Below are 15,061 nucleotides of genomic sequence, written 5' to 3'. Positions count from 1 at the left end.
AACAAAATTAATGTAATTTTTATTTTATTAGTACGTTGTTATCGACGTATAATATGATGTTGATACTAACAATAACGTATTAACTCCAATTATTAAATTTCTAATAGAAAAATCTCGAGATTTCAAAATTTTATTCTAATTTAATTTCTTAATTTTGAATAACATAAGTGAATAGTTCGCCTCTGTCACGCTCAATTTCAGTACAATTTTAATAGTAATGTCGGTTTATTAGTAATATTTAAAATTTCCCTAAGGGTAAAATACAATATGGTTGGTGTGTAGCCAAGAGAAAGTGTCGGTAAGACTTAGATTATATATATATATATATATATATATATATATATATATATATATATATATAATTAATGGAATTTGAATAAACTTAATATTGATTCTATTATTTTTATTTTGTTATTATTATTTATTGAAAACTTATTTTAAATGATTTTTAAATTGTCGGCTAGAATGGGGGTTTATCTAATCTTTTAAATTATTTAACATTATTGCTATTTATAATATGGTTATAATATGTAGATTGACTTAGACATTGGAATAATAGCGAATTATAAATGGGATTATCGCAATATTATCAAATTTGCATTTATTAAATTATTGAAAACGTCACTTGCTACAACTCTATTAAATTTATAACGAGTTTATTATTTTTTTTTTTTTTGCAAATTCAAATTTAGAAATAAAGAATTGATTAACTATATAGTTAAAATTTATTATCTTATTAATTTTTTTTAACTAATAAACAGAGCAGTAAAAAATATTGGTTAATTTATGTACGGTCTATTCTTATTTAATTTATGAACTTTAGTTTTAAAATTGTCAAATTTTAACATTTAATAATTTAGACTTTATAGTTTATAAATATACTACGTTCATATATATATATATATATATATATATATATATATATATATATATATATATATATATATATATATATATATATATATATATATATATATATATATATATATATATATTTTAAATTTAAACAATAATTTTATTGATAAATTAAATTATTTTAAAATTATAATTACAAAAAAAAATTATTTTTATAAATATATGGCCAGAAATCGAATAAGCATTTTGTTTTTTACTATAATAAAAAGAAAATTACCCCTCCCATTTTCTGACAGCATGGAAATTCATGCACCCGTTCGGATCCAACCTGGCACATTGTGACTGGCCGACACTACAGTGCGGTGACTGTCACCGTAAACGTTTGTCAACGCCGTTTAAAACAAGTTAAAAAATTAAAAATTAAAAATTACTTTTTTTTCCTGACTCAATTATAAAAATATTAAAATTTAATACTTTTATTGAGATGAATTTTATATTGAATAATCTTATTATAAATTTTATATTTTTGTAATTTCATTTTCAAAATTTAAATCTATAAATAGATTTAAAATAAAAAAATTAAGCTTAAAATTGATTGTTTTTTTGTTAAAATTAATTATAATAAGTTTCTATAGACGAGATATAAAATAATCAATATTATGTTAAATTTTAAATTTATTTTTTTATGAAAAGTTAAAATTTTGTGTTTATAATTTAATGAAACTATACAAATAGTAATTATTTTTAATTTTTTTGTCAAATTATAAAGATTAATTCTTACCTTTAAAATGGATATGATGAAAATAATAATAATAATTGCATCATTAAAATCACAGGTGGGGCCCAATCAGAGACCTGAGTAGGTCCCACCGTGTTGCATTTTTTCATCAGTAAAAAAAAGGTGGGCCCACCTTTTTTTTTTCACTGCCTCGTGACTGTGAGTGAAAGACGGGAATTTTTACCCATTTGAATAAAATAAGGTTTAAATAATATTATGGATAATATGTTTTATTTTTAGTTTATTTTTTAAATTTTTACTTTCAAGTTTTATTTATTTTAGTTAATGTAGATTGAAGTTTAATCATTCCATGCTCTCCACAATTTTGGGATTAGAGGAACGAGTGTGTCATTTTGTAAACCACGACCTTTAAAATATTTATTACGATAATTCACGTGCATTATTTTTTATTGGACCTTATAGGTATTTACAAAGTGTTATCCAATAATAGAAATCAATACTTATTCGATATTACTCACATAAATTTTAGCGAGAATTATATGCTTTTTGGTAGATATCATTATAGCCATTCTTTTAAGTCATGTCAATATTACGGTTCCCATACTTTGGTGAATTTTAGATTACAGTCTATATTATCAAATTCAAACATAATTTCATAGACAATTTAAAATTAATTGTATTAAAAAAAAAAGATTACTTTCTAAACAGAGAGAAAATGACATTAAAGACAAAGCTCGTCTCCACTCCCTTCCCTTTCAACAGAGTTACATGTTTTGTCATTAAAGTTCGGGAAAGATGGTGGTTGAGATGTGGAAGGATATAGATCTTCTTCCATTCTTGTCACATACCATGCTTTCGATTTGATATTTTAACATCACGTACACTTTTAACCATGTCACATGCATTTTTTCTGGGACATCGTTACGTTGCTTACTTCTTGTTTCTATTGACCAACCTCAATCTTCCAACATGATTTCACGCCTAATTTTGTTGGTATATGTAATAACTTCTGTTCTTTTAAACATTTGTTAGCCATTTTATCTTCATGATAACTCTCGTTCAGATGTAGTATTCTGTTCATTCATGTACACATCTTATCCTCGAAAGTACAATGAAATTTGCATGTTTTTGTTTACGTAGATATCTTTAAACCCATTTCACGATTCTTTTTTGAATCGATATAATTTTTTTCGATTTTAAATTTTTTTCTCTAATAAGCTAACACAAAGAGCTTGGTTACAAATTAAAAAAAATAAATATACATCACTTATTTGCATAATATTTATCTAATATTCATATCCCATTAATTGCATTTCAATACTTGGCTGAAATTTAACGATGATTAAAGAATTTTGAATAATGAGAATATTAATTTTTTTTTTTCATATTTGTAAATAAAATAAAATAAAAATAAAAATAAAAATTAAGAATGGGTCCATCCCAAGGAGCCAAATGGCCATTATTTAATATCCCATTCGCTATTTCATTTCCACTCCAACACTACCAACGACAGCGCCTTCTTCCACCTCCACTCCGATGGCCTTCTTCTTCTTCCTCCTCCTCCTCCTCCTCCACCCCGCCACCTCCTCCTCCGCCGCAGACGACCGCCCCCCCTCCCCCGGCTACTGGCCGAGCACCCGCTTCCACCCCATGGAATTCTACCGAAGCTTTCGCAACCTCTGGGGCCCTCAACACCAAGGCTTGAACCAAAATACACTCTCCATTTGGCTCGATCGCTTCACTGGCAGCGGCTTCAAATCCCTCCGCCCTTTCCGATCCGGATACTTCGGCGCCTCCATCAAACTCCAACCCGGCTACACCGCCGGCGTCATCACCGCCTTCTACGTAAGTTCCAACCCCTGTAATTTCAATTTCAAATTCTCCCATTCAATGCTCTGAAACCCATATCTGAAATTAATGGCAGCTTTCCAATAACGAAGCCCACCCCGGATTCCACGACGAAGTCGACATCGAATTCTTGGGAACGACATTAGGAAAGCCTTACACTTTACAAACCAACATTTACATCAGAGGAAGCGGCGACGGCCAAATCATTGGCAGAGAGATGAAATTCCATCTCTGGTTCGACCCCACCACCGATTTTCACCATTACGCCATTCTCTGGCACCCAAAGGAAATCATGTACGATAATTAACCAACCCATCATTCAATTTCACAATTAATCCATCTGGGCTCTGTTTTAATCACTCTGTTTTTGCCCGCTTCCTCTGTTTTGTCCTGTTTATAGATTTCTTGTTGACGACATACCCATAAGAAGATATCCAAGGAAGAGCGATACGACATTCCCACTACGACCAATGTGGCTTTACGGTTCGATTTGGGATGCATCTTCATGGGCAACAGAGGATGGAAAATACAGAGCCGATTACAGTTACCAGCCATTTGTGGCGGAGTTCACTAATTTCAAAGCAGGGGGTTGTTCGGCGTACTCTCCGGCACGGTGCTGGCCGGTGTCTGCGTCGCCGTTCCGATCAGGGGGGTTGACAAGGCAACAGCAAAACGCGATGAAATGGGTGCAGAGCAATCACTTGGTTTATAACTATTGTTCGGATAACGAGAGAGACCATTCTTTAACACCAGAGTGCTGGCAATAGAAAAGTTGGGTATTACCGTTGATTTCCCCATTCACGAAAAAAAAAAAAAAAAAAAAAAAAAAAAAAAAAAAAAAAAAAAAAAAAACTCCATTAATTTCATGTTGTGCTTTTTTTTTTTTTTTTTTTAAATAAAAAAAAATTGTGTGTATTTTATTTTTTTATAATGGAGGTGTGTAATATATTATGAGTTTTAGGTTATTTTTATTGTAATTTCATTAAGTGAAATTCACCTTTTATTTTCATATTTTCCATTAATTATTAAAATATTACTCGAACATATATATTCTTGGTAAATAGGTCAAAAGTTCGAATTTGTACTCTCGATGAAATGACATTTATATATAAAAAAAATTGTAAAAGTATTTATTCTTTACTTTTATAAGAATTTGTTCTTCTTTTTAAAATGACATTGTGACGTTTTGACGTTAAAGACCTTTTTCGATATCATATTAAACTATCACTAATGTAAAATTCGTAACTCGATGAACGTGTTACATGCGTTTAATCTTGTAAGTACATTATTACCATGTACGCTAAATTAGATAAGTTCAATATATAACTATACGAACCTGTACTTGCAACTAATACATCTTTGGAATGGTCGTCACGTAAAAATTAGTTAGAAATGGAAGAGACGAGGGTCCAACCCTACTTTAAAAAAAATTAAAAAATATTAACGTTTGTAATTTATATTAGTTAAAAATGTTATTATATTAAGAAAAATTAGCATTTAAATTTATAAGATCAATTAAATATAAGATATAAATATAATAAAAGCTGGTTAGAGTGTGAAGGTCGCGGTTTCGAAACCTGCTTGGGTCTATTGTATTACTTTATTTATTTATTTTTTTATTTTTAATTCATTATTCATCGTTTGTTTATTGACGATTTTGATTTTGATTTCCTTTCACTCGGATTAATTCAGATTCATCAAAGGGTCCGCCAGTGCGTCACAGTTGCGATCGTCTTCTTCAATTTGTTGCCGAATCGGTTCGAAAATGGTAAAACCCTCAATTTCTTGTGATTGGTAGCTTGAATCTTTCTTTGACGCTTGTTTTTCGTTTGAATAGGTTTGCTTGGCGTGTTTATTGCCTCTGTTTCTCATTCCAGTCGTCAACGCGCTGCCTGTTCTATTCCATTTGATTATGGTACGCCAATATGATTCGTTTCTCTTTAGGATCTCATCTTTTTGCCTGTTCATCAAATTCTCTTAACGATTTTGTGTTTTCTTTGCTATTGAAGACAATTTTTGTTAATATTCAGTTTTCCATATATTTGTTTTTCTTCAATTTTCTTTTAGGGCAAAATTTATAGAATTTTTGGCTGGGAATATAGAAAACCACAGAGAGTACCTCCAGCTTGTCCCTATCGCCCTGCTGCCAAACAAAATAGCAATGTAAGTGTTCTGCTATCGCTTTTATACTTTAATTCTGTTTTCTAATTTTCTTCTGAAGAAGCCGTTTTAATAAGTTGGGTATGTTGAAGAATTATGAATGAGATTGAATTTTTGTTTAGAAATTGGATATAAATGATGCGTTCCTGTCATGGAGGTGCTTAAACTTTGATCAATAAATCTTCTTGGTAGCTGAATGCTGTTCGTTGCTACGATAGTTTTAAAAAACAATGATGGAAGTTTAGGCACCTGCTGTATGAATTTATTAATTGTTTTCTCAAGATGCCATTTCAATAGTTTGAGCATACTGATGATCTTTTACTGGGTTGTGCTTCATTACTTGTGATTACTAATTCGATTCTTGTTCTTGTTCATGTTTTTTTGTTTTCCTTGGGGGTTGGAGGGGAGGGGTGGTATTTTCTTCATGTTGATTGGATGCTTTTTGCTTCATTAGTTTTCTAAACCATTTAAGTATCTTCTATCCAATTGTGATTTTGGGCAATGGGTAGTATTCATAAATGATATTCATGTTTGAAATGACATTAGATCTAGTTCATAAATTTTAAATCATTATGTTGATTCGATACTTGTGGTCACTATGTTTCCATGGTTGGGTAGTTTTAAACGAGTAATGATCACTTGAACAGGTTCAACTTTATGGGTCATAAATCTGTGTCCTCAAGTTCTAAGGAAGTTTTTGGAAAAGAGTACAAGAGACAATGTTTTAGAACGTTTTTTGAGGCTTGTGCCTCGAGGCTTGCCTTGTGGCAATTTTCTAATTTTGTCTGGCTCCGTCGTGAGAAATTACTCAAGCCATAAGCCACTAAACAATTGTCTGGCTCCCTCCTCCACTCCCTCTATTTATAACCAACTAGCTTAACAAACGCCCTTTCTAAATATTTATACGCCCTCAATACTCCAATAATATTCCTGATAGCATTTGGATCAGATTTGTATAATTTTTGTAACTTGAAACCAAGGCTGACGCCTCACCTCTCCAACAAGAAGCTAAAAGCTTCAACATATCTTTAGCCTTTTAAAATATTGGCAAAGGGTTTTAGGACCTGCAGGAATCGCTGTTTCTTAGTTTTGGAACGAATAAATTAATGGCTTCTTTTAAATTTGATGGCATTCATTGAAAAAGATATAATGGTCCAAAATCATTATGCATTATGTATACACTCAAGCTACAGAAGAAGACATTGCGTACAACCCTGAGAATAAGGATATAACAATGTGATCTCATTCTGGTGTTGTGAGATCCCACATCTGTTGGAGGGAGAACGAAACATTCCTTATAAGGGTGTGTAAACTTCTTCCTAGCAGACGCGTTTAAAAATCGTGAGGCTGGCGGCAATACGTAACAGGCTGAAGCGGATAATATCTGCTAGCGGTGGGTTTGGACTATTACAGATGTAAAACAAGATGTTCATTTATATTTGTTTGTATTTTGGTATTTTCGTATGTCAGAGTTCTTAACAGCAGATATGTGGGTGTTCAATACTACACATCCTCTAGTGGTTTAAATTCTTAACGTCTGCTCCTGTGGCTTCTTGAAGCAAGCTTTTTCTGAATCTTAACAGGAGGAGTTAGAACCTCTAGCTGGTCAGCAGCACCCACCTCCAAAAGCCGTTGATGCGGTGGATGCAAAGCAAGACTGAATTTGGAGACTTCTGTCGTACATACATGTCAGCAAGGCCAGCAGATCTCTGTGGCCCTGAAAGCAGTGGACGCTGTCGATGTCGATTAAAGGAAGCTATGACTTCAATCGGTCAGATAAAGGAATATCTTAAACTCTCATCACTAATACCCATCAATACAGTTCATTTTGTCAGTGCATACTTTCTGAATAATTTTAGCTGGATGGCTGGAATATGTTTCCTGGTTTGTAGTTGATCAATGCTTGTGGAATCTCTGGTAAGAAACAGATGAAATTGGCGTAGACAATGGTTTAATTCACTGTTGCCTTAACTTTTTTGTTCCCAAAAGAACTTTTAACTTCCTTATCTGCCTTACGTTATGAAGTTCTTGGAGCAAGCTTACTAAGATTGTGTTGCCTCTGTCCTTTAAATGTACGCATGGCCCATTGACGAATTATGTTCACCATTCTAATATCTGACAAAATTTGGCCTTTGGATTCCAGAATAGGAAAGGAAACAGGTGTTTTAACTATAGTGGGGACAAATACTTGAATAGCATATTGTTCTAAGCTTCTAGCCAGCTGTAGAAGTAGAAATCAAGTGGTGAAAGTGAAACTTTGTAATGAAGGAAGTTGGAAGCATGGCTGCATGACAAATCATGATAAGAGGTAATTGGATCTTATCTTCTTAACTGCACTATGAAACAAGAACTTACGTTGAATTATGACATGTCTCTCGGGCTCTCTGGGATCTGGTCTCAGCCTCATTTAGTTAGTGGGTAGACATCTTTCTCGTTCCCTCCCTCATTCTTCATTTAAATGGGAATTCTCTGCCTCATTTAGAGCAGGTCTCCACAAGCTAAATGAACATTGTCGTGTTCATGATACCTTCATGGATTTGTTCTAGGGTATTGTTTTGTATCATACCGTGGAACTTATGTTGAATTATGACATGTCTCTCGGGCTCTCTGAGATCTGGTTTCGGCCTCGTTTAGTTAGTGGGTAGACATCTTTCTCGTTCCCTCCCTCATTTTCATTTAAATGGGAATTCTCTGCCTCATTTAGAGCAGGTCTCCACAAGCTAAATGAACATTGTCGTGTTCATGATACTTTCATGAATTTGTTCTAGGGTATTGTTTTGTATCATACTGTGGAACTTGTGTGTGTGCGTATATATTAACCGAACTTTTGAATACAACAACATAGGAACATGAGGCTTATTATTGAACCCTTTAGAGAGAGACAAATTGCCATTGAAACTAAATAGTAGAATGAACTGTGGTGAGAAAAGATGGAATGGCAGCTTTGTCTTTGTCTGATAAAGAAAAAAAACCCACTTTTAATACCCTCCATTTTTCCACTTCTTTCTAGACTTACAACTTTGAATTTTGCATTCAATTATTCAACATCTTCAAAATCAAAACCCACCTTTTCAACGTGTCCGAACATATGTCGTCGATTAATTTACTAATACGAGTTTGTTCTTGACACATGACATTCAACTCTTTTTGTGTTGTCTCTCAAATTAGTAAATTTGATTTGTTGACATATGATTAATCTAATATTTACTAATACTCGGACAGTTTTGTTAATTGTATTGGTTTCCGAGCTTGAGATTTATGTCTAATAGATCTTTGACCCGTTAAATTTTCTTTCTTTTTTTTAAATGGATGAATTGAAAACAAAATTGAGCACCTTTTGGGATAGCACTTGGCCAAGTGGTGGTGAGGAAAGCAACCTTTTAGATTCAAATTAGAGCCACAAGAGCCTCATTTTCTTGGTCTATCTCTTTCTCCCAAGTGGATACCCTCTAAAAGCATCTATCTTACCCCTAAATACAAAAACATATACAAATATTTGAATATTCCAAGTACATATGGCATGAAGCTCTAATAAAGTTTCAATTTTTATACCCTTTTCAATGTAACTTGATTGGTTGGACCCATCTCGAATTTTAATTCACGTCACCCACATAAATTTGCATTCAGGGTTGCAATCTTAAAATGTTTTTATAATTTCGAGTATGATAAATAGATCAAAATGATCCAAGGAAAACGAAAACGGGATTAAGCCCCTTTGATCTACACGAAATGACTTTTGAGTTTAGGAAGAGGCACCTTCCATTCAAACCTCTTTGTGACGATAACGACAGGCATGGATAGAGAGATCGTGGACAACCATGTTTGAGCACTGATCAACTCATTAATACGGACCCACATCGTTTTAACCCTCTCATTACATCTGCATACCTTTCCCTCACCTCCTTCTACATTAGATTCAAAAGAGTCTAGAATCAACTTCAAACAGTATTAGGTTGAATACCCGTCTCGAGGCTTTTGCACGAGTGACGAGATTCGATATTCGATGGCAAACATAGTGTTAATTTGGTTCATTTTCTCATATAAAATGCTTTAATTTAGAGACATTAGTGGGAATCCAACAAGAGTCAAGTTGGTGAGGAGATTCTTATCCAATGTCAATGGGATGTGATTCTTCCTTTTCTCATTCATACTTTTAGGATTTTTTTTAAAATTTTATTTTATTATTATTTGTATTTAATAATTGAATTATTGAGCTTACACCTCGTTTCCATTACACTTTGTCTTTTGCAAAATAATTGCTTTCGAAGAATTTTAAAACAATCCAAATTCGTCAAGTTGACCGTCATCACGACAGTGTAATGATTCTAATTTTAATATATAACCGAACGGTCACTCATGTATATCACAAAGAGTTTTTTAAAAATGAATTTAACATGAAAATAATCTAATTATTAACATAACGAACCAAATAATTTAACATATTCGTAAAAAATAACTAAAAAACATTACGTATCGAAAAAAACATAAAACACAAAATATCTAATATCGAAGAAATAAAAATTAAAAAATATAAATAAAACACAAAAGACATTAACTTATCAAATCATTCCATCAACAAATGGGAATTAAAAACTTTGATTAAAACTTTACTTATTTGTGGGAAAAGAAATATATATATAAAAGAGCATGTGCTAAAAAGGGTTGAAAAATAAATAAATAAATAATTAATTAATTGGTATAAAGAAAAGACATTCTTTTTTAATGTCTAAAAAGACAATTGATTAGGAAAAAAAAAGAAGGCAATCTCCACCAAGAATTTGGAAGTTGCCTCCATTACGAGGTTGACGACGATATGTAAGAAGTCAAAGCCGATAATAGTACAAAGTTAGATTGCTATAAATAGTATCAAAGCCAGACACAAGACGGTGTGCCAGCAAGGACGCTGGCTTCCCAATGGGGTGGATTGTGAGATCTCACATCAATTGGAGAGAGAAACAAAACATTCTCTATAAGAGTGTAGAAATGTCTCCCTAATAGACGCGTTTTAAAAGCATGAAGTTGATGACGATGAATCAAGTCGAATAATATTTACTAATGGTCGAGTTGAGTTGTAACGCAAAATTTTATCAATTTTATAAATTTAATTATTTTTATATAATATTGATGCCTTAAAAAATCCCATTTATTTAGCTGTTCTGCCTTTTGTCACCTTCCTTACTTTTCTCCGTTCACAAATAATAATAATAATAACAATAATAATAATAATAATAATAATAATTCTATCATTTCATGAATTCTGAATGTTTTTTATTTTATTTATTGATTTACTAAAATGCCCCCCTCGCCTAAGAATTTTTAAAAATACTTTTCCTAAAAATTGGAATTATTTTAATAATTTTATCTTAAATTGGGAAAGTAGGAATTAATTATATTATATTATAAATTTGATCCCATTATTTAAAGAAAATTCAAATTTAATATCTAGAATTTTGTTTATACAAAAATTACTAATTTTTAATATTTTTTTGTTCAACTAAATATTAAATATAAAAATGAATTTAATTGACTAAATGGTAATTTCACCAATTAATTAATTGAAAATAAAATAATATTGCAAAAGCCTTTTATTTTATTATTTATTTTATTTTATAGATTTTTCGTACAAGAGGGAATTTTTGGAATTGTGAAGGGTATTTTAGTAAAAATGAACAAGCGAACAGTGATAAAAATTCTGGATTAATGCGTTCTCTGAATTTTTCTGGCAACCCATCGGAAAACTCTGAATCTCACAGCACCACCGACGAGGAAGACGAAGAAACGAAGATATGGGTATTTTGCACGACGATGTCGTGCTTGTGAGGCCGTCGGAGAAAGACGATGAGCCTACCGTCATCACTGTCAATTGCCCCGATAAAACTGGGTTAGGCTGTGACTTGTGCCGCATACTTCTCTTCTTTGGTCTAAGCATTGTCAGAGGAGGTGAGTGAATCGTTCAATTACTTCTCTGCTTTGATTTCAGATATCGTGATTGGGTTTTCGTTTTAGATTTGATTTGTTTGAATTAGTGATGTGATTGTTTTGTTGATCTTGTGAATTCGTCAATACTGTGTTGAAGATGTTACGACCGACGGAAAATGGTGCTACATAGTGTTTTGGGTGACGGGAAAATCGTCGACGAAGTGGGGATTAGTGAAACAGAGGTTGATTGAGGTTTGCCCTTCTTGTTCTTCAGCTTCGACGCTTTCTTATTTCCGCCCGGAACCGCAACCCTCAAAGCCCCCTGATATGTTTCTTTTGAAGTTTTGTTGCCATGACAGAAGAGGGCTGTTACACGGTTTGTAATTTCCTCCCCGTTATTTCGATTGTATGTTGATTACATGATTGAACTGATCAATTGGGAGTTTGTTGCTTAAATATTGACCTAACCCCCCTCCCCTGAAGAAGGAAAAAGAGAGCGAAGCGTGGGGATATTGTTGTTCTTGTCTTCTTTGTTGGTTCCCTTTTGTGTTGCTTGCCATATTTGTGTCTAATTTGGAGCGAGTGGTTTGTTTGTAGATGTAACATGGGTTCTTTGCGAGCTCGAGATTCTTATAGAGAAAGTGAAAGTGTCGACCACTCCGGATGGAAAAGTGATGGATCTGTTTTTCATCATTGACTCCAGGTTCAAGATTGAGCTTTGTTTATCTGCATTGTGTGTTTTTTGTATTTCTCAATGAATGAATTCATTTTGACCTGTGTGGAACGGATTCTTTGTTCATGAGGGCTAGAGTAGTATAACTTGCATAAATAGTTCAAGTAGTTCACTTGTTCAAGAGGCTATCCGCAAGGAAAAAGGAAGTGGAGGGCTATCCTAGTAGTATGCCTCGGCAGTGGTGTTTGTAGGGTGTTCTTGTTACAGTCCAAGCTCACTACTAGCAAATATTGCTCTCTTTGGACTTTCCCTTAAAACGCGTCTGCTAGGGAAAGGTTTCCACACCCTTATAAAGAATGATTCGTTCTTCTCCCCAACCGATGTGGGATCTCACAATCCACTTCCTTTCGAGGCCTAGCGTCCTCACTGACACTCGTTCCCTTATCCAACCGATGTGGGACCTCCCAATCCACCTCCCTTTAGGGCCCAACGTCCTTGATGGCACACTGCCTTGTGTCCACCCCCCTTCAGGGCTCAGCCTCCTCGTTAGCACATTGCTCGGTGTCCCTCTGATACCATTTGTAACAGCCCAAGCCCAACACTAGTAGATATTGTCCTCTTTGGACTTTTCTTTTCGAACTTCCCTCAAGGTTTTTAAAACGCGTATGCTAGGGAGAGGTTTCCACACCCTTATAAAGAATGCTTCGTTCTCCTCCCCAACCGATGTGGGATCTCACAATTCTTTCATCGTATGTTAAATTGTCAAAACTCTTGTATGGTCAGCTCTTCTTGAATGAGCTTCCTTTTTACCTCGTTGCTGTCTCCCGTTTCTTTTTCTTTACCTGCAAGCAGTTGGGTGGAAGGTGTTTGGTTTGAAAGTTCTTGAGTGGTGGAACACTTTGTTATTTCAGCAGCAGTATAAGGGAACCCATAGAGGTTGTACATAACATATTTTCATTTTTGTTTGTCCATTAGGGATCTCATGCACACAACGAAGAGACAGCAGGACACGTGCGACCACTTGAAACATGTCTTGGGAGATGCCATGATAAGCTGTGAAATAGAGATGGTCGACGCCGAAGTTATGTTATGCTCACAGGCATCCTCTCTTCCCTCTGAAATTGCAGAAGAATCATGTAGCTTGGAGTTGAATGAAACTTCACAAGGCAGATCATTAGTTCATAAAGATGTCTCTGTTACATTAGACAATTCGCTCAGTCCTTCTCACACACTCGTCCAAATTGTCTGTCAAGATCACAAGGGTCTTATTTACGACATTATGAGGACGCTTAAAGACTACAACATTCAGGTACATAAACATTAAATCATTGAATAGCCATAGTTATTTGTTGGGTCCGAATCCTTTCACCGTTTCGTTTTTCATGATGAAGGTCAATTTAAAATGTTTTCTTGCACTGCATATCAGTTCAGGTTCTGTTATCAATATTTAAACTCAATCCTGTAGCCAGATCTCATATGGACGCTTTAATAAGAAGCAAACGAGAAGCTGTGAGATCGACTTGTTCATCATGCAAGCTGATGGAAAGAAGATTACAGACCCAAGCAAGCAGAATGCATTGTCAACTCGGTTGCGGATGGAACTGATTCGTCCCCTCAGAGTAGCTATCTTGAGCAGAGGTCCCGACACAGAACTCTTGGTGGCAAACCCCACAGAGTTATCTGGCAAGGGTCGACCTCTCGTGTTCCATGACATCACCCTTGCTCTCAAATTGCTCGACATCGGTGTTTTTTTGGTACGTCCCGATCTCACAATAATTTGCCATCCTTGCAATCTCTGATATATTCCAATAAGTCCAGAACTTTTCAAGATTCAAAGTATGAGATATAGCTTTACAAACTTAATTTTGGTGATGCATCTGGGTTACTTCATGTGCAAATTTTTGCTTTTGGTATACTATATATGATTTCAAAGCGTAACTAGAACGAGATCGATCTTCCAGGCAGAAATCAGACGCCATTTGATCGGAGGACGAGAATGGGAAGTATACAGAGTCATGCTTGATGAAGGAGTCGGGTCTTCGATTCCCAGGAACAAGATCGAGGACGGAGTCCGAAAGATGTTGATGGGATGGGCATAATGTGATAAATCTGAAGTGGAAAATGCTTTAGTTAGCCTGTGTATAGCTTGCTGTTTCAGGTTAGATGGGCTGCTCCTCCTCCTTGTCTTATTGATGCTTGTAACAAGTTATCTTTGTATGCTTATGGGACAGAATCGTGCAAATTATGCTTGTAACAAGTTTCCTGTACACTCCTAGCTTGTGCAAAACCCCCCCCTACTATTGCCCAGCGTTAATCCTCATTAAGCCCTCGGGCTCGAATGGAGCAAGACACCGACTTGGAGCGTTGTCCCAAAGAGGGTCATCGTCCAATGAGCTAAACGTGCAATCTTGAATCGTTTGTTACAAATTTAATGACCCTTTTAAATGAACGAAATAACTCATCTCGAAATACCCTTTTTTAGTTTAGCTTCTATCATCCATTTCTTATACCACGTAGATGCTTCTTTCGTTCCCACACTTCTTTTCTTCCTCTCCATCCCACATTTAACGTGGGGTTCAGACTCATGTGCCTTCCAAAATAAAAAGTATTTGAGCATGTTGTGTACGATTAGCCAACCTTGAGGTAGTACTACAGTTCCATGTGGCTTGAAGCTGATGTCGCATTAGATTAGGGAGTTAAATGAAGAACTCCTTTTCAGAAGCGTGTTCACTTAAAACCACTCCGATTTGGAAGTGGGCGGTTTTAACTCTTCTTGGTTCTACATTATTGCCAAATGGAAAGTGGCTTCACATGTGTGTCTGTAGTTAACCTAGCATCGTGCTTCTAACCGTACTCTCATCCACTTT

General features: G+C 34.5%; 3 protein-coding genes across 3 annotated transcripts; all 3 read left to right on the top strand.

Annotated features, from left to right (window-relative positions):
- The first annotated feature begins 3,077 nt into the window (after window positions 1–3,077).
- Window positions 3,078–4,287, top strand: LOC111800740 (putative xyloglucan endotransglucosylase/hydrolase protein 32). The gene is made up of 3 exons (XM_023684565.2): window positions 3,078–3,439; window positions 3,519–3,736; window positions 3,843–4,287. The coding sequence occupies exons 1-3, from the start codon at window positions 3,131–3,133 to the stop codon at window positions 4,207–4,209; spliced, it is 894 nt and encodes a 297-aa protein (XP_023540333.2). The 5' UTR covers window positions 3,078–3,130; the 3' UTR covers window positions 4,210–4,287.
- A 769-nt stretch (window positions 4,288–5,056) lies between these two features.
- Window positions 5,057–7,573, top strand: LOC111799671 (uncharacterized). Its single transcript, XM_023683107.2, has 4 exons — window positions 5,057–5,210; window positions 5,280–5,357; window positions 5,510–5,605; window positions 7,186–7,573. The coding sequence occupies exons 1-4, from the start codon at window positions 5,208–5,210 to the stop codon at window positions 7,261–7,263; spliced, it is 255 nt and encodes an 84-aa protein (XP_023538875.2). The 5' UTR covers window positions 5,057–5,207; the 3' UTR covers window positions 7,264–7,573.
- Window positions 7,574–11,304: 3,731 nt separating this feature from the next.
- Window positions 11,305–14,463, top strand: ACR10 (ACT-like superfamily protein). Its single transcript, XM_087125853.1, has 6 exons — window positions 11,305–11,542; window positions 11,679–11,897; window positions 12,119–12,224; window positions 13,170–13,503; window positions 13,664–13,948; window positions 14,156–14,463. The coding sequence occupies exons 1-6, from the start codon at window positions 11,389–11,391 to the stop codon at window positions 14,291–14,293; spliced, it is 1,236 nt and encodes a 411-aa protein (XP_086981979.1). The 5' UTR covers window positions 11,305–11,388; the 3' UTR covers window positions 14,294–14,463.
- Window positions 14,464–15,061: the final 598 nt, after the last annotated feature.

The sequence above is a fragment of the Cucurbita pepo genome, chromosome 8, assembly GCF_057944985.1.
Source record: "Cucurbita pepo subsp. pepo isolate OVF chromosome 8, ASM5794498v1, whole genome shotgun sequence".
NCBI classification, from domain to species: domain Eukaryota; kingdom Viridiplantae; phylum Streptophyta; class Magnoliopsida; order Cucurbitales; family Cucurbitaceae; genus Cucurbita; species Cucurbita pepo.
The sequence above is the reverse complement of the archived record's forward strand: the minus strand, read 5'-3'. Positions and strand labels throughout refer to the sequence as shown.